Source organism: Vigna unguiculata, chromosome 8 (assembly GCF_004118075.2).
Source record: "Vigna unguiculata cultivar IT97K-499-35 chromosome 8, ASM411807v1, whole genome shotgun sequence".
Classification (NCBI taxonomy): domain Eukaryota; kingdom Viridiplantae; phylum Streptophyta; class Magnoliopsida; order Fabales; family Fabaceae; genus Vigna; species Vigna unguiculata.
The window spans coordinates 3,122,421-3,150,316 of NC_040286.1; the positions used below are offsets into that span (position 1 = coordinate 3,122,421).

The 27,896-nt window shown below is 30.4% G+C and overlaps 4 protein-coding genes across 6 annotated transcripts; 2 read left to right on the top strand and 2 right to left on the bottom strand.

Annotated features, from left to right (window-relative positions):
• Positions 1 to 5,086: 5,086 nt before the first annotated feature.
• Positions 5,087 to 9,647, top strand: LOC114194107 (transcription factor bHLH74). 3 transcript variants are annotated; one of them, XM_028084170.1, is made up of 9 exons: positions 5,087 to 5,468; positions 6,579 to 7,204; positions 7,526 to 7,759; positions 7,856 to 7,921; positions 8,035 to 8,103; positions 8,270 to 8,341; positions 8,426 to 8,566; positions 8,809 to 8,890; positions 8,984 to 9,647. In XM_028084170.1, the coding sequence occupies exons 2-9, from the start codon at positions 6,599 to 6,601 to the stop codon at positions 9,004 to 9,006; spliced, it is 1,293 nt and encodes a 430-aa protein (XP_027939971.1). In that variant the 5' UTR covers positions 5,087 to 5,468; positions 6,579 to 6,598; the 3' UTR covers positions 9,007 to 9,647. The 3 variants fall into 3 exon arrangements, with proteins under 3 accessions (XP_027939971.1, XP_027939970.1, XP_027939969.1); XM_028084169.1 differs by lacking the exon at positions 5,087 to 5,468 and adding an exon at positions 5,475 to 6,260; XM_028084168.1 differs by lacking the exon at positions 5,087 to 5,468 and having other exon boundaries at positions 5,475 to 7,204.
• Positions 9,648 to 11,112: 1,465 nt separating this feature from the next.
• Positions 11,113 to 13,599, top strand: LOC114195520 (protein PELPK1-like). Its single transcript, XM_028086018.1, has one exon. It carries the CDS (start codon positions 11,188 to 11,190, stop codon positions 13,210 to 13,212), a length of 2,025 nt encoding a protein of 674 aa, XP_027941819.1. The 5' UTR covers positions 11,113 to 11,187; the 3' UTR covers positions 13,213 to 13,599.
• Positions 13,600 to 15,229: 1,630 nt separating this feature from the next.
• On the bottom strand, positions 15,230 to 18,816 carry LOC114193395. The gene is made up of 3 exons (XM_028083169.1): positions 18,061 to 18,816; positions 17,401 to 17,493; positions 15,230 to 15,653 (listed from the first exon to the last, which is right to left on the bottom strand). Exons 1-3 carry the CDS (start codon positions 18,365 to 18,367, stop codon positions 15,616 to 15,618), a joined length of 438 nt encoding a protein of 145 aa, XP_027938970.1. The 5' UTR covers positions 18,368 to 18,816; the 3' UTR covers positions 15,230 to 15,615.
• A 430-nt stretch (positions 18,817 to 19,246) lies between these two features.
• Positions 19,247 to 21,390, bottom strand: LOC114193394. Its single transcript, XM_028083168.1, has 4 exons — positions 21,110 to 21,390; positions 20,820 to 21,015; positions 20,062 to 20,148; positions 19,247 to 19,560 (listed from the first exon to the last, which is right to left on the bottom strand). The coding sequence occupies exons 1-4, from the start codon at positions 21,337 to 21,339 to the stop codon at positions 19,411 to 19,413; spliced, it is 663 nt and encodes a 220-aa protein (XP_027938969.1). The 5' UTR covers positions 21,340 to 21,390; the 3' UTR covers positions 19,247 to 19,410.
• Positions 21,391 to 27,896: the final 6,506 nt, after the last annotated feature.

Below are 27,896 nucleotides of genomic sequence, written 5' to 3' on the forward strand. Positions count from 1 at the left end.
TTTTGGTTCAATTTAATCTTAAAATTTTAAAAATGTATAAATTTAGTCTTTTTTTAACCAAATTTTGTTAAATATTTTTTATATTTTGAAGTTGTTTTACGATAGTTTCTTAGTTAAGTTTGACTTGAAAATATATCAAATCATGTAAATAATTCAAATGTTGTCATGAAATGTATCCGTTAAATAAATTTAATAAAATTTAATTAAAAAAATTAAATTTACTTCCGTTTGAGAAACTAATTTTGTTTACCTAAGTATTACCTTTTTCTTTTTAACATACATAAACTCTTATGCTACCAAGAATAGAGACATTGGAGATGCATGATTAAGATGAGATAAACTCTTATGTAACTAAAAACTAATCAATAATTAAAAAAATAATAACAATATAATCTATAAACCAAAGTAAGAACGATGATATATATTATATTTTAAAATTAGTGTATGTTAAATCTCAATCAATCCCTTATTGGTTCACTAATATGAAGTACGAACACATTAATATGCATGTGCTACATTTTCAAGTAGGTCCATGACTTATTCCCATGCTCACTTCAAATTGTTATTTATTTATTTTTATAATATTATATGCATTAAATAATTTTTGTGTCCTTGCAAAACCTCACCCTTTGTAAAAGCAGCAATTGAAATTCGTTTTTGCTAAACTTGCACTCCAAATAGCTTCTAAATTTGATTAGTCTCAAGTTTGTGCGTGAGTTCAAATTTGGAATATATATATATATATATATATATATATATATATATATATATATATATATATAATTTTAAAACATAAAATTTCAACTATTTTAAATCATTTTAAAAATATAATGAATTATTATGTAAAAAGACTATTTATCATAAATGGTAACGATTTGCATTTTAAACCACTTAAACAATAATTTGTTACATCATATTTATTTAATTTATAATCGTGTACTAAATTTGAATATGACATGAATATGTACTTTTTCGTTCTTTTATAGTCTTGGTTTCTACTTATATAAATTTCGTCTAGAGTTTGAATTTCAATAAGCGAAATAGAAACTACAACAAAAATGATTTCATACGATACGAAGACATTGAGATATAAATATTTATTTGAAAATGCAATTTTTTATTCTGGCCAACAGAATCCTTAAAAGAACTTAAATTAGTTTATTTATTAAGTAGTGTGATTTAAAAGATGTGAAAAATCTTAAATTGTTTTAATGTTTACATGAACATATTTATAAATGTTATATTTTATAGTTTCAATTGTTTTTCAGAAAAACAAAATATGTTGTAGATTTAATTAAGATTTAATAAATAAATTTAAAATATTTATAAGTAATGTAATATCTCTGTGATATATGTAACGTTTCATCTAAAAGTTACATTAGTAGTTAAACATTCATCACAACAGCTTAATATATATAAATATTTATAAGCTTCTTCAAATATTTCTTTTATTATAAGTATTCTGTTTCCAAAGAAAATTATATATATATATAGATTACATCTAAAAGAAAATAAAATATTTTTCTAATTTTTCTCGACCTAACCAATTACTATTAAGCATCTCTATCTAAATCATTTTATAACAAAGATCATCACAATTAAAACAACGCAAAAGCTAGTATGATTTACAAAAGTAACTCCACTCACGCAACCAAACACTTTTATAAATTCATTCATTAATCATATCACATTCACAATAATCAAGTGTTGTACATACTAGCCCAAGTAACTATCTTTCATGTCATTAACTACCAACATTACATCATCACAAACATTTGACTCTAAAATGAAAGATTTGTGTGTTGAGTACACTCAGAGATTTTGTACCCATAATACTAATTTCATTGACACAAAGTTACATACATGCCAAGAACAAAGTCTTTTTCTACAACAAAGTAAATTCTTTACAAGTTACTAAATATATTTTTTTCACGCTGTACTTTAAGTCATAAAAACCTCAATTAAATCTTACTATCTAATCTTTTTTCTTTTTGTGAATCAAATATTAGTAGAATCAGGATAATCTCTTTTCAAACTATCATTCATTGCACAACTTACAACCTTTTAATATAATATTTTTTCTTAAAAATAACTACGTTCACATCTCACATATATCACAGTAATAGATCGCAGCAAATTATGACTATCGCCTCCTAGTTTTATTTAGCCTAACATCGACAATAGTAAATTATATGCACAACCCCATGACTTTACTCGGTCTCAAATAAGATCATCAATCCCAGTCATTTATCGAAAGAGAATAATACCATGAAAAACCAATAATTTTTGACATTTTAGAAGCATTTAAAATATATTTATCAAAAAGTTTTGAAACATTGTTTGGCTTAGCCAGAGGTCTTGCTTCCGGACGATATCACTTGCTCACCCAGTGAGCAATCTCTTAAAAGTTCTTATAAAATAGTTCATCCAACAAGCAAATTAGTTCACTCAACAATCCAACCACTAGGAGAAACTTGACCAATATGACTTCACTGATTCAACGACCAATCATCTTTGATTTTTGTGTCAGACTCTAATTAATCTTCTAAAGGGTGAACAAATATTTAGAATCTTAAAAAAAAGTTAAAGAATGTAAAAGAAATAGTTTTAGAGAAAAAAAATATTTTTTAAAATAAACTTGAATAATCAATTTTTTTTTTGTTTATAAGATCGGCGATGTAATAATAAAATACTAAAGTTTCAATTAAAAAATCACTTATACTCTTAATTCTTTCCTAGGTCTTATAGTATTTGAGATTATTATAAAATATACAATGTAATATTCAAAATTTTATTAATAACTTGAATCAAATAAATGAACGTGTCTATATTATCACCTCCAGGGAAGATTCATCAAGTTAAGTGTCTATGCATCAAGTACCATCTTATTTGAGTTATTAACGGTATCAAAATTGAGAGACAATTTATGACTTACGACTTATGATGCACTGATACTTCAATTTGGGTCATGTATCTGTGTTCGACATGTATTGTGTCCAATATTTTACCGATACTTCTCAATGAAGTATCTAATTTATAAAGTCGTAATACAATACAATAAAATCTTTGAATAGTGACCAATTTTAGTAAAAAAATAATTAGTCACTATATAATGACCAAATTGAGAATTAAAATAGTTCAAAAAAATTATAATTGGTCTCTAAATTGATAATTGGTCTCTAATTAGAAATTTGGATTCACACATTAACAATTATATATTTATTTATTTGTAAAAATTATTGTACACTTTTCAATATTCATATATCACGTATCTATCACGTATCGTATCCTATTATTTTAAAAATAAATATATTGACGTATCAGATACGTGTCGTATCCGATATACGTATCGTATCTATGTATCATAGCTTATGACCATATACACTTGGATATAAGAACACTGGCTTAAGATGTTTTGTTTGTGATTGTATATATATTAACTATGAAAGTCATTTATTGAAGGTGAGTATATAATGTGCATATCTATAATAGACTTAAAAGAGCCACATTACTAACAAACACAAGTTCTATATGTTAGAATTTTAAAATTTCATCTTTTAAAAAATATAATTTTATAAATTCATATGTATAGGTAATATTGTATTTGTTCACACGTGATAACGAGGTATTAATAGACATATTTGAATGTTTTTGTATGTTTTATTTTACTTTTATAACAACGATAAAAAGTCGTTACAGTTGTGAAATTCATAGATGAAAACCATTTTTTCAAATATATTGATCTTATTTATTTCCCATTAAGTACGTTGCTTGTTATATATGAGCTTATTTCACAAAGTCTTTTGGCTAATACATAAATAATAATTTGATCAATATTTGGGGTATTAATATATTACTCATTTTTCATTTCTTCATATGTATTTGTGTGGATTGGAAAAATTTACAAAAGTAATGTTAGGAACAAATAATGAATATTTATTTAACAGCATTCAAACATAATAAAGTTATGAAATTTTATAACAAGGACTTTAATGCAAAACTCAGTAATTCATTGATTCTCTCATATCTATCTTGTTTGTACTCTTGTTTTCCTTTCAAAATCTTGTATGATGAAAGAAAAGCATAAACAAAAATACAGATCCCATGTCCATAGATCACACACACACTCCTACCAATCCTATATTCCTACAACCAAAACAAATGATAAAGAAAAGAAAAACACTCGGTCCCATGCATATTATATATTATTTATTTTCAGGTATACGCAATTATATAATTTTATTTGACACTGTGCAGGGTCTCATTCTTGATCTGATGATGAGTGTCGAGAAAATAAGCCGTTGATTTCGCATTTTTATTTATTATTATTACTATTTTGGAGGGTTTTCCAGCAAGATCACAACACAAGGATGCCAATAGTTGACTACAAAATTTTGGTTTGACTGGATTGGTTGAAGGACAAAGGCTTCAGAGGCTACAGCTGGAAAACGTAGGAGCAGGACAACAAGGTAAAATTGATCATTAGATTCCATTATTCCCTATGTTCCACACCCCCACAAAGTTAAAATATAAATACAATTAACAATAATAATAATATAAATAAACAAAAGCTTTCTGCTTCACCATTTTTATTTATTACACTATTATTATTACTTAAAAAAATGATCTTTCTTAAAGCAGACACACAACAACACAAGATATCAAGATATCATACCCTGCACTGCCTCCACACCCTGTTCTCTCACCCATCTCAATCAAAGCCCTACACGTGTCCCCTGTGGTCCCCCTGGATGGTTTGGAAGGAAGATTTGGTGGGGTCCACAGTTGAGGAACCGTGGCTGAGGTTGATGGAGGATGATGGAGGTTAGGTGCATATAATTGAGGATTCTAAAAAGAAATGAAAGAGGTTAGTTGGCACTGAGTAAAATGAGTGTGTAACAGCAAAGAGAGAGAGAGAAAGACACATACAAGGTTTTTTATATACATATGTATGTGTTATGTTACTTAGAACAGTTGGCAAATGTGTCAGTAAAAAAAAAGAGAAATGAATAAAAATACTAAAGAAGTATGTTTGTTAATGAATACACAGGGGGCAAGCTTGGCCTTCAAGAGAAGAACCTCTCCCACTCCATCTTTTCACACTTTGCAAACAAATCTCACACGCCCTAAAAAGGAAGATTTATGCTTTAAATATTAGATATTTTAAGATAAGGAGAAGGAGATCTTGATGAGAATAGTGAGGTTTTGTGTGGAGTTGAAGTGAAATTGTTTTGTTGTGTTGTGTTGTGATGATGAAGATGGTTGGAATATTTAAAAAAAAAAAACATACATTGGTTAATGAGAATGGTTATTAATTTTTAGGGTAAACTGAAACTGAAAATGATTACAAGTGTGGGAAGAGAAAAGAGTGATTAGGTTGTGCTTCTGCAATAATTTACCAACAGGAGCAGTTGGCAGTAGTTAGTGTGTCTTTTAAAATGATACATGTCACCTCATAGCTTGGGCAGGTACACACAAAGCAGCAAAGACTCTCTCTTTCTCACAAATTTTCTTTCTTTCTCTCTCTCTCTCTTCTGTGTGTGTCTTTATCTTTCTAGCTTGGTGATAGTAGCAGTAGCTTCTGGGGGATGGTGGTGGTGGTGTTGTGTTTTGTTGTGATCTATTAAAGTTAGATATTTATGCTACATTTTGATGTTTATGCTTAGTACCCAATTGGTGAAATTGGTCTAGCTAGCATTTGATGCTCCCGTCAGAGACACCCCAGTAAAGGGAACTCTGCTAAATTCTGTCTCTTTCAGTCATCGCAGGATTTGAGTAGAATTTGATGCCCTTGGTCGTGCCTTGTTCTTGGATTCTCATCCCAGAATTTAATTGCAAGAGTTTCAACAACCCCTCCTGTCCTATCTTTTAAATCAAACAAATAAAAAAAAAAAAAAAGATAGATACCCCTTCTTTTCTTCACTCGTGTTGGAGCTTCTTAATTAGAAGAGTGTTTCCACTTTCAACCAAGCAAGAAAACACCGGCACCAACAACACCAACAACACAGAACTCAGTGCTAATCTTGCTTAACATGATGGAATGGGGGGTTTTAGATGTTGTTGTGAGGACAGAGGAGAAAAGGGAATCTGCTTTACTTGTAGTTTGATGAGCTGTTAGCTAATCTCACTGTCTATGTCCGCTTTATGCTCTGAAGACTGAAAGGTTCACTTTCTTGTCTGAGGGGAACCATTTTTTTCCCCCTTTTACTGAGCATTGAAGCAGTAGATTTGATCTTGGTTTAGGGTTTTTGAAGGAACAGGTAAAAAACGAAGCTGGTGACTGACTAGGAGATTATATTCCGTTTACCTTTTCTTTTGTTTTTCATTTATCTAAGGCTACAATGAGGGTTTTCTTTTACTTTAACTTCCTCTCAGTCCTATAAAGCTGCCAAGTTATTTGTTCCTTGTTTAGTCCTGCAAGATATCTCTCGAGCCAACTTAGTCAAAATTCACTTTACCCTTTAATCATATGCTCTTGTTTATTTCTAGATGCAGCTCTGATGTGATGAAACTCTTTGAGTCTGATTGATTGGTGAATTATATATAAATAGGTTACTTTCTCGGTTGTGACTGTTTAGGGACTGTTGAGTTTGTTCAGATGGGGGGTCAGGAAAATGCCATGGGATTTCAACACGGAAATGAGAACATTCTGACTTGTCCATCTTCAGCTCTCAGTGGTGCCAATGTTAATGTTTCAGATATGGCTATTAGTTCCGTGTCTATGGCCAAACCTTCTGATGTAGCTAACCCTTTTCTTGCTTCTTCGGCTTGGGATCCACTTGTTTCCTTGAGTCAGGCTCAAACTTTTGGAGGCTCCTCAATGGTTTCTCATGCTGAGTTTGCGAATGCCAACTCTTCTTACCCTCTTGTTCTGGAAAACCAAGGAATGAGCAACACTTCCCACCTTGTTCAATACATGTCTGACTCAAATCTAGGGGGCATGGTTCCCAAGGTTCATTCCTATGCAAGCAGGGGCTTCTCAGAAATGGTTGGTGCTGCTGCCCCTTTTGGCCAGCATGGGTCTGGTGATGTGGCTAACTCAGGGTACCCACCACATTATAATCCGATCAAGGAGGCTCAGATTAATGGTGAACAATCTCAGGTTGAGGATTCAATTCCTGAAGAGGAAGCACCAGGATCTGGTCCTAGTGGGAATAGAAGAAAGAGAGGGCTTGATCATAATTCTACCTTCAGCCCAAATAAGGTTTGTTCAGTTGAATGTGATATCTCCAAGGATAAAACTCAGATGCACTTTCTTAAGTATTTCTTGTGTGTTGTTTTCCCATCTAAATTGGAGTTTTATTTCTACTATCCACACAAAAAAAGTTTTGTATTAAGGTCACACACAAAGAGAGTGAGATTCTAATTTTGATTAGAGAACAATAGCAGAAGTATCTAAGCAAGTGTATATATGTTTTGTCCTATATATATACTACCTCGTTTAGGATTTTTGGAATGTTTCATTGGTGTTGTTTTGTGTGGTTGTGAGAGCTAATGATCGAAACGCTTTACGAGGTTGGATTAGAATGCTGAGAGTGAAACTGTGAAAGATTCTCCGGGGAGGGCCTGTGATGGTCCAAAAGAACATGAAAAGAAGCCAAAAGTTGAGCAGAACAATAGTGCAGATTTGCGTGGCAAGCAATCAGCGAAGCAAGCTAAGGACAACAGTTCTCAAAGTGGAGAAGCTCCTAAAGAAAATTTCATTCACGTGAGAGCTAGAAGAGGACAAGCCACTAACAGCCACAGTCTTGCAGAAAGAGTACCATCCCTGTCTCACCACAATATTTGTCATGAAAAAGTTTGAGACCCTTTATGTATTTTTCATTGTCTAATTATACAACTTTTTTTCTTGCAGGTGAGAAGAGAAAAGATTAGTGAGCGAATGAGGCTGCTTCAAGAACTTGTTCCTGGTTGCAACAAGGTGATTTAAATATTATGATTCTGTTAAATGGTTTCTCTTGAAACTATGATCATGTCTCTGCATACTACTTTTCTCTTTGGATAAACCATGATGGTGTCTTTGGTTTCTGTTAGATAACTGGCAAAGCAGTAATGCTGGATGAGATAATAAACTATGTGCAATCACTTCAGCAACAGGTTGAGGTATGAAAGTAGTGCCATACTTGATGATTTCAATTTACCATTGAAAATTGAATTGAGCATAGTAAGAGATATTTCATGATAACTCAATATGAAAACTTCTTTGTCTGTTCAGTTATTATGGTTTTTGTGATTTGGTCAGTGAACTTATGAAAGAGATATTTTGCAGTTTTTGTCCATGAAACTTGCCACAGTGAACCCAGAACTAAACTTTGATGTAGACAGGATTCTATCCAAGGATGTGAGTGAAGGCCTTAACCTTCTTGGTCCATTTTCTATTTTTTAACAGATTGAATTAAAGATGATTTCATTTCTCTTCATTCAGATTCTTCAATCACGCATAGGACATGGAATTAGTGCATATGGTCCTGGTATCAATTCCTCTCACACATTCCCCAGTGGAAATTTCCATGGAACATTGGCTGGCATGCCTAGTACATCATCACAATTCCCTCCTTTGCCCCAGGTAAAAAGACTAAACATCTCTGAACATGTTACACTCTGATGAGTTTAATTTCTATGCATTGTTATCAAAGTAAAAAAAATAAAAATTGCTAATGTAAATAAAACTTAACTTTACATGACTGTTTTGTAAATGAAAGATAGTGTAAAAACCCTTTACAGTTTAGGTGCATATTCTATTTACACTGTTGTAATCAACACCCTTTAGTTCTGAATTTTGAAAAATACTGATACTCTTACATGCAGAATGTTTTGGACCATGAGTTCCAAAGCTTCTATGGAATTGGATACGATTCTAATACAGCACTTGACAACTTGGGACCAAATGGTAATAGTAGACAGAATCTCAGTTTAATTTTGGTTGTCTGCACAATCAATATCAAGTGCTTGATTCTTTGTAGTTTATTGTTAAATTGAACAGGGCGGTTGAAAACAGAGTTATAGTGTGTGGATTCTTATATAGCCATGTTACAACAACAACAACAACAACAACAAAGACTTTGGAATTTTCTTGTTGACTGCACAATTTAACTGAAGGTTGAAAATGGGGGAACAATAGAGAGAAAGAAAATAAAGGGTTTAGCTGTATAGGGTCCTTAATACCTAACTGTTGGCTCTTCGAAGTTTTAGCAGAAGATGACTTGTTAGATTTATGAATTGGAAAATGAGTTACACATTATAATGTGTGAAATCTAGATGATGATGATGTAGAACAAGTTGCAATGGTCTTGTTTAATGGCATGGAGAGCAGTATTTTGTGGAGCATGCGAGTAAAGTGTGTGCAACTATCATTACTTTTGTTGAATCATTATTATTATTATTATGTATAGAGTTGCCAGGTTCAGATTTTTGAAGCACATTGTTTTCAAGTTTCAACAGTGTTGCAGATTTGATAGTGTGTGTACTTGTGCAAGGATTTATGGTTGTTCTTATGTTTTTCTTTTCAAAAGAAAATGTAACTAATGAGAGAAGCTTCTTAGTGCATGCATCTATCTACAAGGGTGAAAATGTTGCAACTTGTATGATGGTGGTGAGAGATTGTTTATGTAGATCAGTGCTTCAAGTATTGGTGTTTCTTTTTTTCATTTTATGGTGTTCTTTACATAACATGATGTGTTCTTCACTGATCCAACTTGTTAGAGAGAAAATGGGATAATTACTGAAAATCTAAATGGTTTTATACTGTCATATTTATTCACAGACATGATAAGTTTGATGTTTTTTATTCTCAAATACAAAATCAAACTTCATTTGTAATGTTCAAGTTCTCTGGTATAGTTGGTTGAACATCTTACATGAATTGTTTTAAACTCTCTTAAATGTCATCAAGTCCTATGAATAAAGAAAGATAAACTTGATTTCTAATTAATTCATAGTATAAAAAAAACTGGTACGGTTGTTGTACTCATTAATCTTTGTTAAATGTTGAAATATTTTATATCTGTCAAAACTGACCAAAATTGATTAGAATCCAATGTATGAATTGGAGAAAATTACAATCACATCTTTTGAGGTATTTTTAAACAATATTTACACTTGTTATCTCTTGCATTTTAAATATAATGATATTTACTGTATTTAAATTTTAAAATTTATACTTGTAATAAGTTAATATTTTTCATTATTCATTTATTTATTTTTATACTAAAAATGTTCTCATAAAACAAACTTTGTTATTGTAGTAAACATATATGTAACTTATTTTTAAAAGAAATTCTAAAATACTTGCCTCTTACATAACAACACAAAATTAAAATGTGAAATAAATAAGATTTATACAATTAATCAATTAAAAATACGTACTCTAAAAAAATAAAGGTTATAAAATATGTAACATCTGCATTTAAGAAAATTACTCTTAATTGAATATCAATACATTGCAAGTGAAACTGCGTATTAATTCATTTTTCAACAGCATAAGATATAATTTTAAAATATTTAATACGAAATTTACAATGTTTGATCATACAGCAATTTATAATTCGGTGACATCATTTACATCACAAATATTGGAAGAAGAACAGCGACCAAATATGTAAGTAAATATAAGGTTTATAAATGTGAAACGTGTACCGAAATGGTTAAATGTTGGTCATCTAAGTTTTTAATGTTACGAGGTTGCTTTTTCTGCTGCGGACCTGTGATTCACTTCTGCACGTTTCAAAGATAATAATGGCTTCTTAATTATCACAGTTTATTGGGGGTTGAAATAGAGTCTGGTTTTGTTGACGAAACAAACACAAAGAAAGCTTGCAAGAAACTATTATATTGCCAAAAATCAGTGTTGATACTTGGTTTTGTGGTATCTTTGTGAGGTTACAACATTGACTTTTGTTGTTTAACGCTTCAAAACAAAGGTGACCAAAATGTGTCTTCGTCTGCTTCCAATGATAGATTAGGTGAACAACAACGGTTCTGATTAAAGTTTGGTGTGAGATTGAAGGTTACTATGTGGGTAAGAAGTTGAGCTAACACCAACTCACGTTGCATGCTCCATAGTTTCTTCTATAAAAGACTCTTTATGCAATGCAATGGAAATCAGCAGTGTGCATTCACAGAGCATTTCTAAACTGTTGTCAAAATCTTCTTCTGCTATTCATTCTTCTGAAGTTCTTGTATTCAATCATGGGTACGTGTAGTTTGTCTAACGTGATTTTCTCGTTTGTGTTTCTGATGTTGTTCTCAGCAAGCAGCCACACGATGGTTGCTGGAGCACGTGTTCTTTTGGAACCAACATTGTCAAAACCAGAAGTGTCACAACTTCCTAAACCCCAGTTTTCAGCATCAAATATCCCTGCATTCCCAAAGCTTGAGCTCCCTAAGGTTCCTGAGTTGCCCAATATAGCTGAAATACCACCTTTGAAGATTCCTGAATTGCCTAAACTCGAATTTCCAAAGGTTACTGAATTATCTAAGCCAGAGTTATCTAAAGTTCCTGAATTGTCTAAACCAGAGTGGCCTAAAGTTCCTGAATTGTCTAAACCAGAGTTGCCTAAAGTTCCTGAATTGCCTAAGCCAGAGTTGCCTAAAGTACCTGAGATGCCTAAGATCCCTGAATTGCCTAAACCCGAGTTATCTAAGGTTTCAGAATTTTCAAAGTTAGAGTCGCCTAAAGTCCTTGAAGTGCCTAAGTCTGAGTTGCCCAAAGTTCCTGAATTACCTAAGTTCGAGTTGCCTAAGCCAGAATTGCCTAAAATCCCTGAATTTCCTAAACCCGAGTTGCCTAAAGTTCCTGAATTGCCTAAACCAGAGCTACCTAAAGTTCCTGAATTGTCTAAATCAGAGTTGCCTAAAGTTCCTGAATTGCCTAAACCAGAGTTGCTTAAAGTTCCCGAACTACCTAAACCAGAGTTACCTAAAGTACCTGAATTGCCTAAACCAGAGTTGCCTAAAGTTCCTGAATTGCCTAAACCAGAGTTACCTAAAGTTCCGGAATTGTCTAAGCCAGAGTTGCCTAAAGTACCTGAGATGCCTAAGATCCCTGAATTGCCTAAACCCGAGTTATCTAAGGTTTCAGAATTGTCAAAGTTAGAGTCGCCTAAAGTCCCTGAAGTGCCTAAGTCTGAGTTGCCCAAAGTTCCTGAATTACCTAAGTCTGAGTTGCCTAAGCCAGAATTGCCTAAAATCCCTGAATTTCCTAAACCCGAGTTGCCTAAAGTTCCTGAATTGCCTAAACCAGAGCTACCTAAAGTTCCTGAATTGTCTAAATCAGAGTTGCCTAAAGTTCCTGAATTGCCTAAACCAGAGTCGCCTAAAGTTCCCGAACTACCTAAACCAGAGTTACCTAAAGTACCAGAGTTGCCTAAAGTTCCTGAATTGTCTAAACCAGAGTTACCTAAAGTTCCCGAATTGCCTAAGCCAGAGTTGCCTAAAGTACCTGAGATGCCTAAGATCCCTAAATTGCCTAAACCTGAGTTATCTAAGGTTTCAGAATTGTCAAAGTTAGAGTCGCCTAAAGTCCCTGAAGTGCCTAAGTCTGAGTTGCCCAAAGTTCCTGAATTACCTAAGTTCGAGTTGCCTAAGCCAGAATTGCCTAAAATTCCTGAATTTCCTAAACCCGAGTTGCCTAAAGTTCCTGAATTGCCTAAACCAGAGTTACCTAAAGTTTCTGAATTGCCTAAACCAGAGTTGCCTAAAGTTCCTGAATTGCCTAAACCAGAGTTGCCTAAAGTTCCCGAATTGCCTAAGCCAGAGTTGCCTAAAGTACCTGAGATGCCTAAACCCGAGTTATCTAAAGTTTCTGAATTGTCAAATTTAGAGTCGCCTAAAGTCCCTGAAGTGCCTAAGTCCAAGTTACCTCAAATCCCTGAATTGCCTAAACCCGAGTTGCCTAAAGTTTCCGAACTACCTAAACCAGAGTTGCCTAAAGTACCTGAGATGCCTAAGACCCCTGAATTGCCTAAGCCCGAGTTATCTGGAGTTCCTGAGTTGTCCAAAGTTCCTGAATTACCAAAGTTTGAGTTGCCTAAGCCGGAGTTGCCTAAAATTCCTAAATTGTCTAAACCAGAGTTACCTAAAGTTTTCGAATTGCCTAAGTCAGAGTTACCTACAATCCCTAAATTACCTAAACCAGAATTTCCTAAAATTCCTGAGTCGATGAAACCGAAGTTGCCTAAAGTTTCAGAACTACCAAAGCAAGAAATTCCTTAAATGCCTAAGATTCTGAATTGTCAAGTACAAGTTGTCTTCAATATCTAAGAAGCCTAGAGTTCCTGTAACATTTTCATGCACCAATCCTGGAGTTCGAATCATGCCATTTGTCGTCTTGTCCTTAGTTGATAACTGGATGCATTCCGGTGCCTAGTTCTTTCTGCTTCATGGATGTGATGAGATTCTTATGAAATTTCGGTTGTGTATAATATGTTATAGCTGGTTGAGAGTTGAGTGTGTTTTGGTTTATTCGTGTTTTGAACCTTTCTATGTAAGTTATATCCGGTGTGAAGTTCTTTACATATACTACAACATAGTGATATACATATCTTCATGTGTTAATTGTTGGGAATTTAATACGATTGTATTTGCTTGATATTACTTCCATATGTATGTTTCCCCTTTAGTTTCAGCCGTTAAGCTTTTTCTTCTTCTTCTTGTTTTAACAAAATATACAACTCCAAATTAAGCTATAAATATGGTGATTAGACATTTCAAACTTTTAAATTATGCACATCTATTATAAATACAATGTGTATTTAAAACTTTATAGCAAGTTTGAAGTTATTAATAGAAATAGGATATACCATACAACCAAAGTGATTGGTGTTTGATTCGCCATTCTTGAAAATACAAAAAGCTTTATCACATCAAGACAAAGATTGATATTGATTTTCATGATCCATAAAGATAAAAAATAAAAAATAAACATGTTTGTAATCAATAAATTTGAACGCGAAATTGAAATTCATGTTTTAAATTTTAATACATTTTGATTTTCAAACATTAAAAATAAATAGATATATTCTTCTTAATCCAACGATGTTAATTTTCTTTACATATTAAATAATGTTTCAAATTGACACTTAAAGTGAAACATGTAAACAATTCAAACGCTAATCATATGTTATAAACCCTATTTAACACATCAAGAAAAATTAATAGAATTAAGTTTAGATAACTATATTTATTTGGTTTTAAAATTTAAAAATCAAACTATATTGAAATAAAAACAAATTTCAATCCCACCTCAATGTTCCTTGTAAAAATGTATTCAACCTACAAAAATATCATACATAAAAATCAAAACTTTATTAACTCTCAAGTAAACTTTTATGATAGAAGGAAAGAATAACTCCATATTGACAATATTAAAATAAAGAGATAATTATATGAAAAACAAAAACAAAAACTTGTACTAATCTCATCGTAATGTCAAATTTTAAAATTTAAATTAAGATTAATCAAATTTAACATGGCTGATAATTATTAAAAAATAAAATCAAATTAAAAGTAAATATTGAATCAAGAAATAGTATTTCAAAGAATAAAAAATATAAGATCTACTCTTATTTTATAACTCAAAACTCAATATCTAAATTAAATATTTTCAGTACTATAGATTTTATACACTTGCAACTAACGAAAAGTTTCTATCAACCATTTGAACACGTCTTTCTTTTATCTTTATATCGAAATTGATTCCTTTTTAAATTTTTATTGTTTAAAATAACATTATATCTCAATTTAATATATTTATTTATTTATAAGCGCAAGACTTACATTGTTTTTTATATTAAATTTAGATCTAGTTTTCCCCAAGATTAAGAATTATTATTTTCGTCTCGTAGTTTAGAAATGACCCATATTTTGTCTTTACGATAATTAAAAATGATAAAAAATAACCTTAAAGATGAAAATGAAATATCATTAAAATCGGACAAAGCTAACTAATTTTAAATTTAGAAAGAAAGAAAAGTAGTTCAAATTTGTTGAACAAAGAAAGTATTTAAGTATAAAAAGAATGAAATATTTTTATTTTGATAAATCACAATAAGTGTCAATTTGAGTTAATTTGTTTGCATCACAATAAACACTTCACAATTAAAGCATTTAAGCAATTTAATATGTCACCCAGATCTGTTATCGAAGCACTGCCGATCCCGTTTTATTAAAAATGGGCAAATCGTGTCTATACCCTTTTTATCCAGCTTGTGTCATCTCAGCTAAAATACTAATTTTTTCTTATCTAATAATCACGAACACATTTGAAAATATATTTAAAATAAGTAGTAAATCTATACTCTACAGCAAAATTTTATTTAGTGAGTAATCAGAAGGGTTGAATTTGCATAAAAATTTGCTTCTGTTAAACGCAAGCACCACACATCTACTACACCCAACACCTTCAAACTAATTTAGCAATTGCTTCTCGCATCCTATCATTTTATTCAATTCCGTTTTTGTCCCTGAGAATTTTATGGGTATTGCTTCCTACTCCAAGATCTCCTTCAAAGTTCGCTGGTATATATCACCCATTGTTCTGTCCCCACATAAGAAACCAAAAAGGGTGATTGATTACTGTGTACACAGATGAGCACAGTAATGTTCGGACTATGGCCTTCATTTGGGAAGGATCTTTGAATTCATTATAGTATGAACTGCATTAGAATTCAGAAAAAAGGTATAAGATTTATGTCGATGGTAAACTGAATCATGTCATGCTATACATTTTAGGGAAGTAAAGCAGCAAATGAAAGTTTTTTTATCGCAATACAATGATTGATAACTATGTACTAAATTAGTACAACTACATATATTGTGAGAAATGAAAATTATTAATTTAGATCATACGTGATACAACTATATATAAATAGTTAAGATTAGGAGTTAATTAGCAGTCATCACCTAATCACTTAAATATGTTAAGCTCAATGGAAGAGATTTTGGGCGCCCAGTACCAGCGTTCTAGTGGTCACTAGCTCTGGCAGGCTGAGCGCCATTTTGATGGACGATGGCCCTATTTTGTGTTTAAGTTTTTACATTTTCTCTGCAATTTTTTCCAGCTTTCATAAACCTATATAAATGCTTTTTATTGGATATTCTCCATTTGTTGATACTGATCTAAGGGGTTTTGCTTTGGAATGAATGTTTGTATTGAAAGATGTCTTCCTCGTCTTGATTGGAAGATCTTTGAATGTGGGCCCGCTCATTTCAGAGGAAATCAGCCAGTGGCCAACTCCCCAGGCTCAAGAAATTGACTCTTAACAAGGAAATCGACACTCAATCTATTACAAGATTAGAGTTCGAGTAAAGTTGTAAGTTAACATTGACATTATAATGGAGAGGAGTTGAACGATTAAGTGCATGAGAGTGAGGTCGATAAAATCTAACTCCAACAATATCATTCCATATCATTTTTAACCTTTCCATCTTCTAAGCGTGATAAACTTCTGAAGTTGATTTTAATCAATTATGCATACACATGACACCAAAATTATGAAAATATTCTCTAGTCGAGATAAGTTATTAATTGTATAGTTGACTAGTATTACACAAGTCCCTTGAAAAAACTATACACGGTCTTACAGTTTACTATTTGTAAAGCTTAGTACACTTACCAAGGAGTTAATATTGTCAAAATTTCAGCTCGATACAAGGATGCAGAAAACAGTATTCACAATTGTACTGAAGTGGATTGGTGAATATGCCAACCAATTTTTTCTCTCATTTCTCTCTTCCAAAGTTTGGGAAAATAACCTAAAAGCCCCTCTCCACTTAAGTTAAGTGAGACAAATTGAGCTTTATTAATTTGGAGTTTTACACACATAATTGGACGTTCAACTCAACATTATAATACCCAACATAAATCCAAGAACTAGAACAAATTTGGAAGGAAAATAGTGTAATACAAAATTTGTTATTGCAATGCAATTATTGATAATTATTTAGTGAATAAGAGAATAATTAGCAACAAAGAGGATAACCTACCACCCTACACGACCCTTACCATTATGATGACAGATGAAAGCAGAGACTAATATAGGTATAGTAGTGAAAAGCTTAAAAAAAAATTCAAATCCAGTGAACTTTGGCATTAATCATGGCATCTCAATACTTCCATCGTTAAACTTAACAATTGTTATACCTGCTGTTATCACCACAAATACAATAGCCAACCCACAGGCAATGCTAAGGTGTATCTAAGTGAAAATCATACAGTTGAGGTAAGGGAAGGGCTAATCAATGTCTATTTCATGAATGTTAACTATTATTAGGTGTATGCGTCATGGGCACAACCAAAAAGAAAAGTTCAATTAAAAAACATGTATTTTGTATATATATATAAAAAAAAAAAAAAAATCAATGTTGTAAAAGTAAAAGGAGGGGAGAGACGTACTCACACACCTGAATGATGCAAGAGACACCAGCATTGATCAAACCATTCTTCCACAACCCCTGAGTTGTGCACTCCTGAACATGATCTTGAGAACACATCACCTGTCAAAAGACAGTAGTCACAAACCATTTTAGTTACAACATTTTTTGCATCAATCTTCAAACACTTAAAACTACCCCAATTAACATATAACCTCGGATAAACCAAAGCTCAAACATAAATAATTGCTCTTCTTAAATAACTTTTTTAAAATATATATATATATATATATATATATATATATATATATATATATATATATATATATATATATATATATATATATTTCAGAATTCATGTTTCATAATATGTCCTTATCCTTTCGTACATCAATTTAATTTTATCCCCCTTTCTAACTTTAGGGTGGGCATACCTACTTAAAGTCAACTCTGACCCAATTTTTTTTCTCTATCAAAACCTTGGAAAATGAAACTCTTTTTGTGTTGGGAAAGGCCGCTTAACCATTAAATGTAAATAGTTGAAGTTTCAAATGTTTCTCAAATCAACTTTTCAAATGAAAGAAAAATTCAAATGATTCAATACATGATTTGATTCCTTCCACGAAACAATGAAGCAAAAGACAATGAGAATTAAAACTATGATGATAATGAAATATGATAATATAATACCTATGATAACCATGTCCACGACCAGCATTGCAACGTTGTTTATGATGAAGCAAAGCAACAAGAGGTTCCGACCAAGGCCACCATACGCCTGTGTACAGCACAAGCATACCAGCACCAACAACGGTGGGGGATAGGTTGAGCACAGCGCCAGATAACGAGCCAAAGCTGCCTTCGATGTCGTCATGTTTCCATGAAAGTGGGTGGATGTGGTGGGCTTTGGGGCTTCGCCAAACTCACGGTCAAAGAGGGAAAGTGTGATGGTCGTGGTAATGTTTATGTTTATCAACTTTGTGTATGTAAAGTACATAGCCAGAGAGAGAGAACTACAAACTAAAGATTCTTATGTATGGGGTTTTGGCCTTTTACTTGAGGCACCATAATTTCATTTTGGTAACAATGACCAATGAGTAAGGAGTACTTGAATGCACTTTTTGCTCAATGGATATGAATCAGTTTTGACTGATCATCATTTCATACATGGTTTACCATGTAAACAAAGCTGCTTTATATGCAGGAACTTTTCTCATATTTAGTTACAGTGCTAACGAAAATAAAATGGAATTTGTTCACTCTATTATCAAATACATACATGGCTACTCTAAATAAAAAGATGATAGATAGTTTTTCTCTGTTATGGTGCAATACATAGCCGCTGATTGTTGGCTATCTTGTTTTAGGAGGTTCCAATATTAACAAAGTCTTAATGTGACATGACTGAGATTTGATTTGTACAGAAATTTGAAGAAGATAAATTTGGGATATATCAAAGAAAAGTTTAATAAAGAATTCATGCTAAATTACTAATAATAATATCAATAACAATAATAATAAATCATTAACATGAAACTTAATACTGTCTTTATTGTGCATCCTACATTTCAATAAAAGTACCACCTACAATATTGCAGGGTGCTCTTAAGATGTTATGGAATTTATGAAGTCAAATTACGAGAGAACCAAGCATATTAACTAACAACAGGGGCTATAAACTGGTGAGCGTGTTTGGATTAACATTTAATCAATCAAATTATGATGAAATATCATTTCGTGTTGAGAATTGATCTTTAATTCTAAAATTAATTGAGTTCAAGCAAATTTGGATATACACTTATAAGTTTTAATATCAATCTACATACACTAACCAAAACGCACGCCATCTCTACCTGATATTTGCGAGAAGAGAATGTCAACAAAAAACATGAAACTTTAATTTGGCCATAATTTAAAACGAAAATACCTGATAATGATTAGTGATCAGTACTGTCTAATGTAGAAGAACAAACCCCAATATAGCAAGGCAATAACTATTATACTCTAATAAGAAGATACATTGTTGCTCTGCTACTAGTGTCAATTTTTTCTCTTCCTTTTAGAGCTCCTGCTTGGTTTGGTCTTAGGTTCCTGATTTGAATCGGGTGATGATGACTGCCCCACAGCATAACTCCACAATGCCCTTTCTACATCAGATGGGGTAAAGGAGTCCCCTTCTGAACTTAGTTCCTGCAAATTACCACAACCAAATTCCTAGGATGTAAGTTCATCTATAGTTCCAGTCCACACCTTATGACAAGATTTTCACGTTAAAAAAAATCATGATTGTCCCTCGGCACCAAATTCATGCCAAAATCAAACGCAAAAGAGAGATAATATCAAGTGTCTAAAAATGGTCTGAATTGCAGTTGCGGCATGGAAGTTTTTGGAGTCTCCACAACTGCATTACGGCTACAATCATGGTTGCATCAACAACGCTTGTTTATAATTTTTTACACTTTCAAGAAACACGACACAACTTCAACTAAAACCTAGGACAATATGTTGGTAATCACAGCCTCCTTTGGAACAAGGAGTACTTTTTCAATTCGATAAAATTATTTACATCAGCATAACATTCCCTTCTTTTACAATCAACAAATACTTTACAATCAACCTATTCCCATTTTCCTACATTAAAACGTTAAACAAAAAGCATGAATCCTCACATTGAAAGGCACAGAATAATACCTTCGCTTTCATCTGCAACTTATCTACGAACTTTAGATATTGCTTCAGAGAATAATCTTTTGAGTTTCCAAGAGCTGCCTCCATAGCCTGCAATGCACTCCATTAGTAATCTCAAATAAAAATAAGAACTTATTTTTTATATATTGTCCATATAATTTTACACATTAACCAATCATAATTGTAAGAATATAAATTAGTATTATTAGTTCCGAACTAAAGTCCACCCGCTCATATAATATTGTTGGAGTAAATTATTAATGTCTGTTATAGTGGAACTTAGTTTTACCCTTGAAGAAGTATATCAATGAGTTTAGGGAGAAAGTGTATATAAATTACTCTTCAGCTCAACTCCTAAAAAAATTCGAAACTTGAGTGTCCCAAAATAAGTTCCCCAGTCAATAATTATTAATAGGAGTCTTAACTTTTGAACTCTCCTTTTTGTTAATGTTCCGATCTGACACAGGGTTAGCTAAAATAATAATAATAATAATAATAATAATAATATTATTATTATTGCTATAAACTTAATTTGATGCATGGATTAGTTACTCAAATAATAATAACACTAATTAAGTGTCCCTAAAATTATAAAAAATGTCAAAAAAGTAAAATAAAAATATCAAATAATTATAAGAGTAAGTTATAGAATGGATTAGAATTACAGAAGCAGTAGATGTGAGAGATTAATTATTTATTTGATATTTTGATAATTTGAACGAAAATTGTTGTTGAGTGAACAAGTTAACAGAGTAATGGACCTCATCAGACATGAAAGGGGTTAAGTGCGGAGAGAAAGCCGCCAAAACGGCAGAGGCGGTGGCGGGACCGACGCCTTTCAATACAGTGAGTTCATCGACGGCTTTGGAAACATCGGGAAGGCTCTGAAATGCCTTCTCAGAAGCGGATTTCACAACGGCGTCGTCTAGGGACGAAACGAAATCCAACAGACGCGGCCTGAAAAAATTCAACCAAAACAAAAACGTACCCAAACAATCACTAAGGTATCATACAGAAAAAAGTGAGAGAAAGTTAGAGAGAGTGTAGTGACCTCCACTTGCCGCGCGTGAGCTTCCATTGCATGAGACTGGAGAGCTCTGAAGTGGTGAGAAAGGGGTTAGGGTTTCGTTGGCGAAGGAGGGAAGGTAGGTGGTTGCAGTAGAATTCATCGAGAGAAACCAGATTGGGTTTGTTTTTGGCGAGAGAGAGTGTTTGAATTCGAGATTGGTATGCAGAGAGTGCTTCCTTCCACACACTCACTTCTGAACATCCAAAATCCATTCCCACCAAAACCCTCACTCAATAGCTACTTCCCGCTCAACCTAGATTTGATTCCTCTGTTACTGTTGTTCTTTACCATTTTTGCAAAAATAAAATAATACAATTAATTGTTTTTTAAAATTATTCTTTCATTTTTGAATGTGTAAAAAATTAAATAATTACTTGTTATTCTTAAGTTTGTGCAAAATTATTTTATTGTTAAGTTATAATATTTGTAACATTAAATTGTAATGTCGAATATCTTCATTAAAAAACACTCACCCTTATTTCAGGCATAAAATTGAAAAAATATTTTATTTTCTTTTAGATGTAATCCATATATATATATATATATATATATATATATTTATTTATTTATTTATTTATTTCCGTGACAGGGTGTAAGAAGAAATTTGACTGGTGCAGGAAGAAATAGCCTTCTGTGCAGGGTTTCAGATTTGGTAATTGGACTCTGCCCATCAGTTTTAACATATCATATGAAAGAAACTAAAAGAGTACATTTTATTATATGTCTTCATTTGTGACATGACTTCGAGTACTCTAATTTCTTTTAAGTATAAATAAACTGTATATTCACTATAACTCACTATTATGTTATAAATTAAAATCTATAATTTAGATTCACTATCTTTGCTATCTATCTCAACTTGAGATTGCTAATATTTTTTGAGTTCAATCATTTGATGTGCATTTTACGTGTTATCATCGTAAATTGTCAAATACAATTTCACACAAATTGTCTCAAATTATTATGTGCTAGTAAACATTATTCTTTTATAACCATACATATATTACGATAAAGTTTTGTGTGGTGAAATTGAGAGCTTCACTTATATTCTAGAACAATTTGAGATAAGAGGAATATGAGTTAAAAACAAATTATGAATTCGATTTAGAGTACGTAAGTTTTAATTGGATTTCTTTCTTAACTGTATTTTTATTTAAAAAAGTCCTCTAATTTTATCTTATATTTTAAATCGTTTATATTTAAATCTCTCCGGAAAATTTTTGTAACTCTATTAATTTTTCTATCATGGAAAACTGTAATACAATGTTGTTTTATTATTAATAATTAAAAAAACTAGAAAAATTAAAGACAACAAATAAAAGAGTATAAATAGTTGAGAGCATTAATATAGAAAAATTAAATTTATATATATATATATATATTATAAATATTTAATTAAGTTTTAACTCCACAACAATGGGGAACTTTAGATTAAGTCATAATTTCTTGTTCACTAAGTGTGTTGTCAATTAGATGATGTAGTTTTTATATAGCTTTATTACCTTCTTTAGTTTCCACACGTGTAAGTTTATAATTTTACTATAATTTTGTCATAATTTTATGATTTTTTAATTTTTTAATTTTTGTAATTTTATAACTTTGTAATTTTATAGTTTAACTATTATTTATATAACAATTTTCATTATCTATTTTTGTGACTCAACTCTTTTTTTTTTCAATTTCATGTCAATAAATTATCAACCTAGTTATATCAAAACAATCTTTAACCATTCTTCCATCGACAAAGAATTTTTTATAAATATTAGAAACATTAACAACATCATCATATAAATAAATTATTACGAGAAAAATTGTACATGAACAATGTTTTTTTTTTTATTGTACACAAATTATAAATTACTTGCATAAATTTACATGGTGAGTGCTTTTTATAGTAACTTGTCTAATTTTTTTGCGTAATTATTCTTTAACAAGCTCCTCTAAAATTAACACTATATGTGTTATTATGCATTGTTCTTTAAACTTAACAAAAGAAAACTATTCTTTCAAATAAAATTAAGTCATTTACAACTTAATTTTAATTTCAAGTTAATTGAAATAAACTCTTAGGATAAGTTATTATATTCGAGATGTTATCTATTTTATAATCAATAACTATATCACAATTTTATCATACACTATAAAATTGAAAAAAAAATATTTAAATTATCTTTAATATTGATTCTCAAATTACTTGCACTACTATTACTATTATTACTATTATTATTATTATTATTATTATAATAATAATAATAATAATAATAATAATAAGTGTTTGGCAATAATTTCAAATATATAAAAAAATATTTAAAATGTAAATATTACAATAAATTACTCACTATTCTTATATTAAGCATATTAAAAAATGGATACAACTATTTAGCTCTTTTCTAGTTTAGCTAACACATGAAGGAAAAGGATATCATATAACAATGAAAAGTATTTTTGAAGAAAGTGTTTTCTCAATAATAAAAGTATTGAACACATAAAAGCCTTATTTTTATGTAGTTTTTGTTTTCTACCTTTTTTTTCTTTATAGGACCATTAAGACTTCAAAAGAACTAACTTTTTCTTCATTTAAACAGTGGGGCTTGGAAAATTAGTTGGTGTCTTCTCATTCTTTATTGGACACTGTCCTTTCTCCCTTTCTTAGCATGTCACATTTTTCGCGCAAGAGAAACCAGTTGTCATACCTTCCTTACAAATCCTGAAAGTCATAAAAATCATTTTTATCTTCACTTGTCAAAATCATAAAAATATCTCTGCTTTTGAACTATCATAATTTTAAGAAAATTATAATAATTATTTATAATAGGCATATATAAGTGAATAATACAATAAACTAATTTTTTAATTATTAAATTTTAATAATTTTTTCTTATAATTTTAGGTGTTATTTTATAAATAATTTTTTATTTTTTTTATTTTATAATATTCAATATTTCAAAATCACTTAAAGAATATCTCTTCGTATTTTAAATGAAAATTATTAAAATATCATTGACCTTCTAAAAACACATGTCCAATAAATCAAAACATGAGACAATCTAAATCTAAAGAAACTAACAAAAGACTCATTGACTGAAACACTCTGGATTTTCCGTAAAATAAAAGTTAAGAATGAAAGCAGTAAAAATTACGAGAAAAATGAGAGATTGTGGGTCAACTCATTTCATTAATATTTAAAATACAAAATTTGTTTGAAGAATTTATTTAGTAAGAAGAATGAAAAAGATTTTGGATTTTTCATTAACAAAAATTAAACAAAAGTGGTGGAATTTAAGTGAGAAAAGATGACAATTTCTCAAACTCGACTGTGATATTTAAGTGGTAGAATACACTAATAACCATGATATTCAAGTCTTCAATATAGAAATGAAATTATTTAATATATAAATTGACTGAAGAAGTCAAAATCAACACCTTGTACAGCCAAAGACATTAAAGAATAGTGCTTCATACCAAACAAATCATATTTCATTTTTATTCATCATGCATTTTGCATAATTTCAAGATTAGGATTCCACTAAAAAAAACTTCAAGTTTTCACTATATTATATTAGTATTCAACTCTTAGAAATTTCGTTTGATAGAGTGGACTTACCACAAGGAGATAATTTTGAGTAATTAGTAAAAAATTCATTATCTCAATTTCCTTAATTGAATAGTAATTGACATTTGTCCTAAATTTTATTGTATGCTTTATTTCTTTCTCACGTGTAAATATTGTGTTTTCTGAAACTTGGATTTGTAACACTTTCACAACAAATTGGAGTTTTTTTTTTTTTTTTCCTGCTTGAAAATGATTATGTCATAGTGCAGATTTCTCAAACACTAGAGTTCATTCTAGTACTTTAGTTGCTAAATTTTAACATATTAACACGTGAAAATGTCTTTTTGAGGTACCCATTTAGAATATAAACAGTACAAATAAATAATATAATTGTTAAATTATCTGTGTTGTGAACATTTGAAATACCCCCAAAACAGAAAATGATACACAAAAATAGAACTTTTGAAAATGATACGCACAACAAAATAAAACAAGTAGAAAAAGTTTTGAAAACGAAAGAAAGAAAAGGAAAACAGAAAGAATGGAGAGTGAAATTTGTTTCTTAATGTCTTTTTGTGTAGTGAACTTTTCGTGCTTTAGAGTATTTCGATATAAAAATCTTGAATTTAAAATATAGATATTGTAAGAAATTCTTATTGGAGTATTTTAATGTAATAAGATAAAAAAAATTAAAAATGTCTTACATCTCTCATTTATATCATTAATATTAATTTGACAAAAATCCACATATATCACCAATATATTTTTAAAGGAATGTGATTAAATTAGCTTTTAAAATCTATTTTATACACATTAAATAATTACGTCAACTTAATCCTAAAAAAAACAATATTTTGTTTTAAATATACTTAATCAGAAGATAGGTTAAACTTTATTTTACTGTAGTTAGAACTGGATGCGATGCGAAAATATGGAAGTAAAAAAAATTCATATCACGGGTATCCGCGAATAACATTCGTAATGAGTAGGAAATGAATACTATAAATGAATATTCATGGATGACGAGTACGGTTAATTTTTATATCTTAACGGGACGGATACATAGTATCCGTACCCGTAGATATCCATACTCGCTATAATCTAATTTAAATTAAAAAAAAAATAATTAAAACATTAATACATCAATTTTTGATGTGTTATTTTTTATAAATTGATTTAAAAAAATCTTCATTTTTTTGTAAGTTGTTATTCAACACTGTTTAAATAAATTATTTGTATTTTGTTCGAAATTTATGAATGTTATGGATTATATTTTTATTTGAATTTATAGTTAAAACATGTTATCAAATATTAAATTTTTTCTTTATAAATATGTGGATATCCGCATAATGAATTTCGACACAAATATGGATACAGAGCAGATATTTTTCCAACGGGTAAGATACAAGGAATTACTACCCATATCCTATCACACTGTTGACATATGTGCACCAAATTTAAAGACAAAATTAACACACTAATTTAAAATTGATATATCTTAACATTGTCATTTGAGTATTTAACGGCCAATTATTTAGATTTTAATTTTTCATTCCCATCGGTAAATGTGGTCCCCTCCCAACCCTAACTTTATGTATTAACACAGAGTAAGGACCACAATTTATACCCTTAGACATAAATGTTATAAATTCAAAGAAAAATGAACCATAACTTTTTCTATTAACATATGAATAAGGACCACACTTTGAACTTAGCAATAATGTTGCATATATTTCAATAAAAATGGACCCTCTCAGTGGTCACCATGAATGAATGATGTAAGCCATAAATTTTGCCAACAAAAACATTAGTTAGAATCATGTAAAAAATCCAATACCTTGTTGGTTGTCATTGATGAATCCTTTTTTAAATAAACTAAATTTCAATGTCATTTTTCTTAAATGTTTACATCAAATATTTGAAAATTATACTAACTAGTTGGCGTATTTAATGAAAAAAGAAGACCAAGAAATTATCAGTTTGAATAACACAAAATTAGATAAGTAAACCCTAAACTCACGAATTAGTTGATGGAAAAATATTTATCTCTCAATCATTTTTCTTTGGTAAGTTTACGTCTCTAGTATAGTTGCATTAAAAACTTGAAAGAGTTTTATCATTCATGATATAAAGACGAATAGAGATATGGTTCAGTTTTGTTTATCATTATTAATTGCTTTTGTTTGGAGTTATCAGAACGTAGGCATGTTAGGTTTTGCCAGCTGGAAATAATTTTATTTGAGAAATTTATAATAATTATAGAGGAATCTCTGTATTTTAGGATTAAATATGTATTTTTTCTTACTTTTCAGTAAATTTTAAAATTAGTTAATTTTGAAATTTTGGATCAATTTAATCATTCATATTTTAAAATACGTGGATTTAATTTTTTTAATCAATTTTTTTAAGTTTATTTGACATTTCAAACGTGTTTTATAATAGTATTTGACTTAATATTAAAACAAAAATGTGTCAAATAATATAAACAACTCAAATAGAATCCTGAAATGCGTAATAAATTTAACAAAATTTGATTAAAAGAATTAAATCCACGTATTTCGAAAGATGAAGGACTAAATTGATCCAAAATTTCAAAATAAACTAATTTCAAAATTTACTGAAAGTTAAAAGACTAAAAACATATTTAACCACCCTTTTTATTTATACTTTTTCACATAAACATGAAGAAGTTATTATATTTTACATATTACTTTACATTATGTTTAAAGATGCCAAGAACATATGAAAATGATAAATATTCCCTATGGTTTCAATTTTGTCTTTGTTTTAAAATCCTCATAATGAAAAAAAAATATATACTATTTATTATTTATTGTTTTTTTTTTGTACCTGGTAAAGATAAATTAGCTGGATTCATATGCAGCCCCTTGGTTTCACTATGTTGTGGTGGTACACGAAGCCCCTTGATTTGCAGCCTCTGTTTGGTTTTCCTTTTAAAATTTATTATTCGTTATCGTTATTATGTATTTATTAAATTCAACAACTAAAACATCTAAACGCATGGAAGAAATTACAGACAAAAAATAAAAAATAAAAAATAAGCCATGCTTTGCACGCATATCGCAAGATCAGGAAAAAATTAGTGACCATTCTCACGAGGGATAGCCCCCAAAAGAAAGAAAACCCTCTTGAATATGTAGTATTTTTAAATAATTAAACATCAAATAATAAATATGTTTTTCTATTTCCATGTTT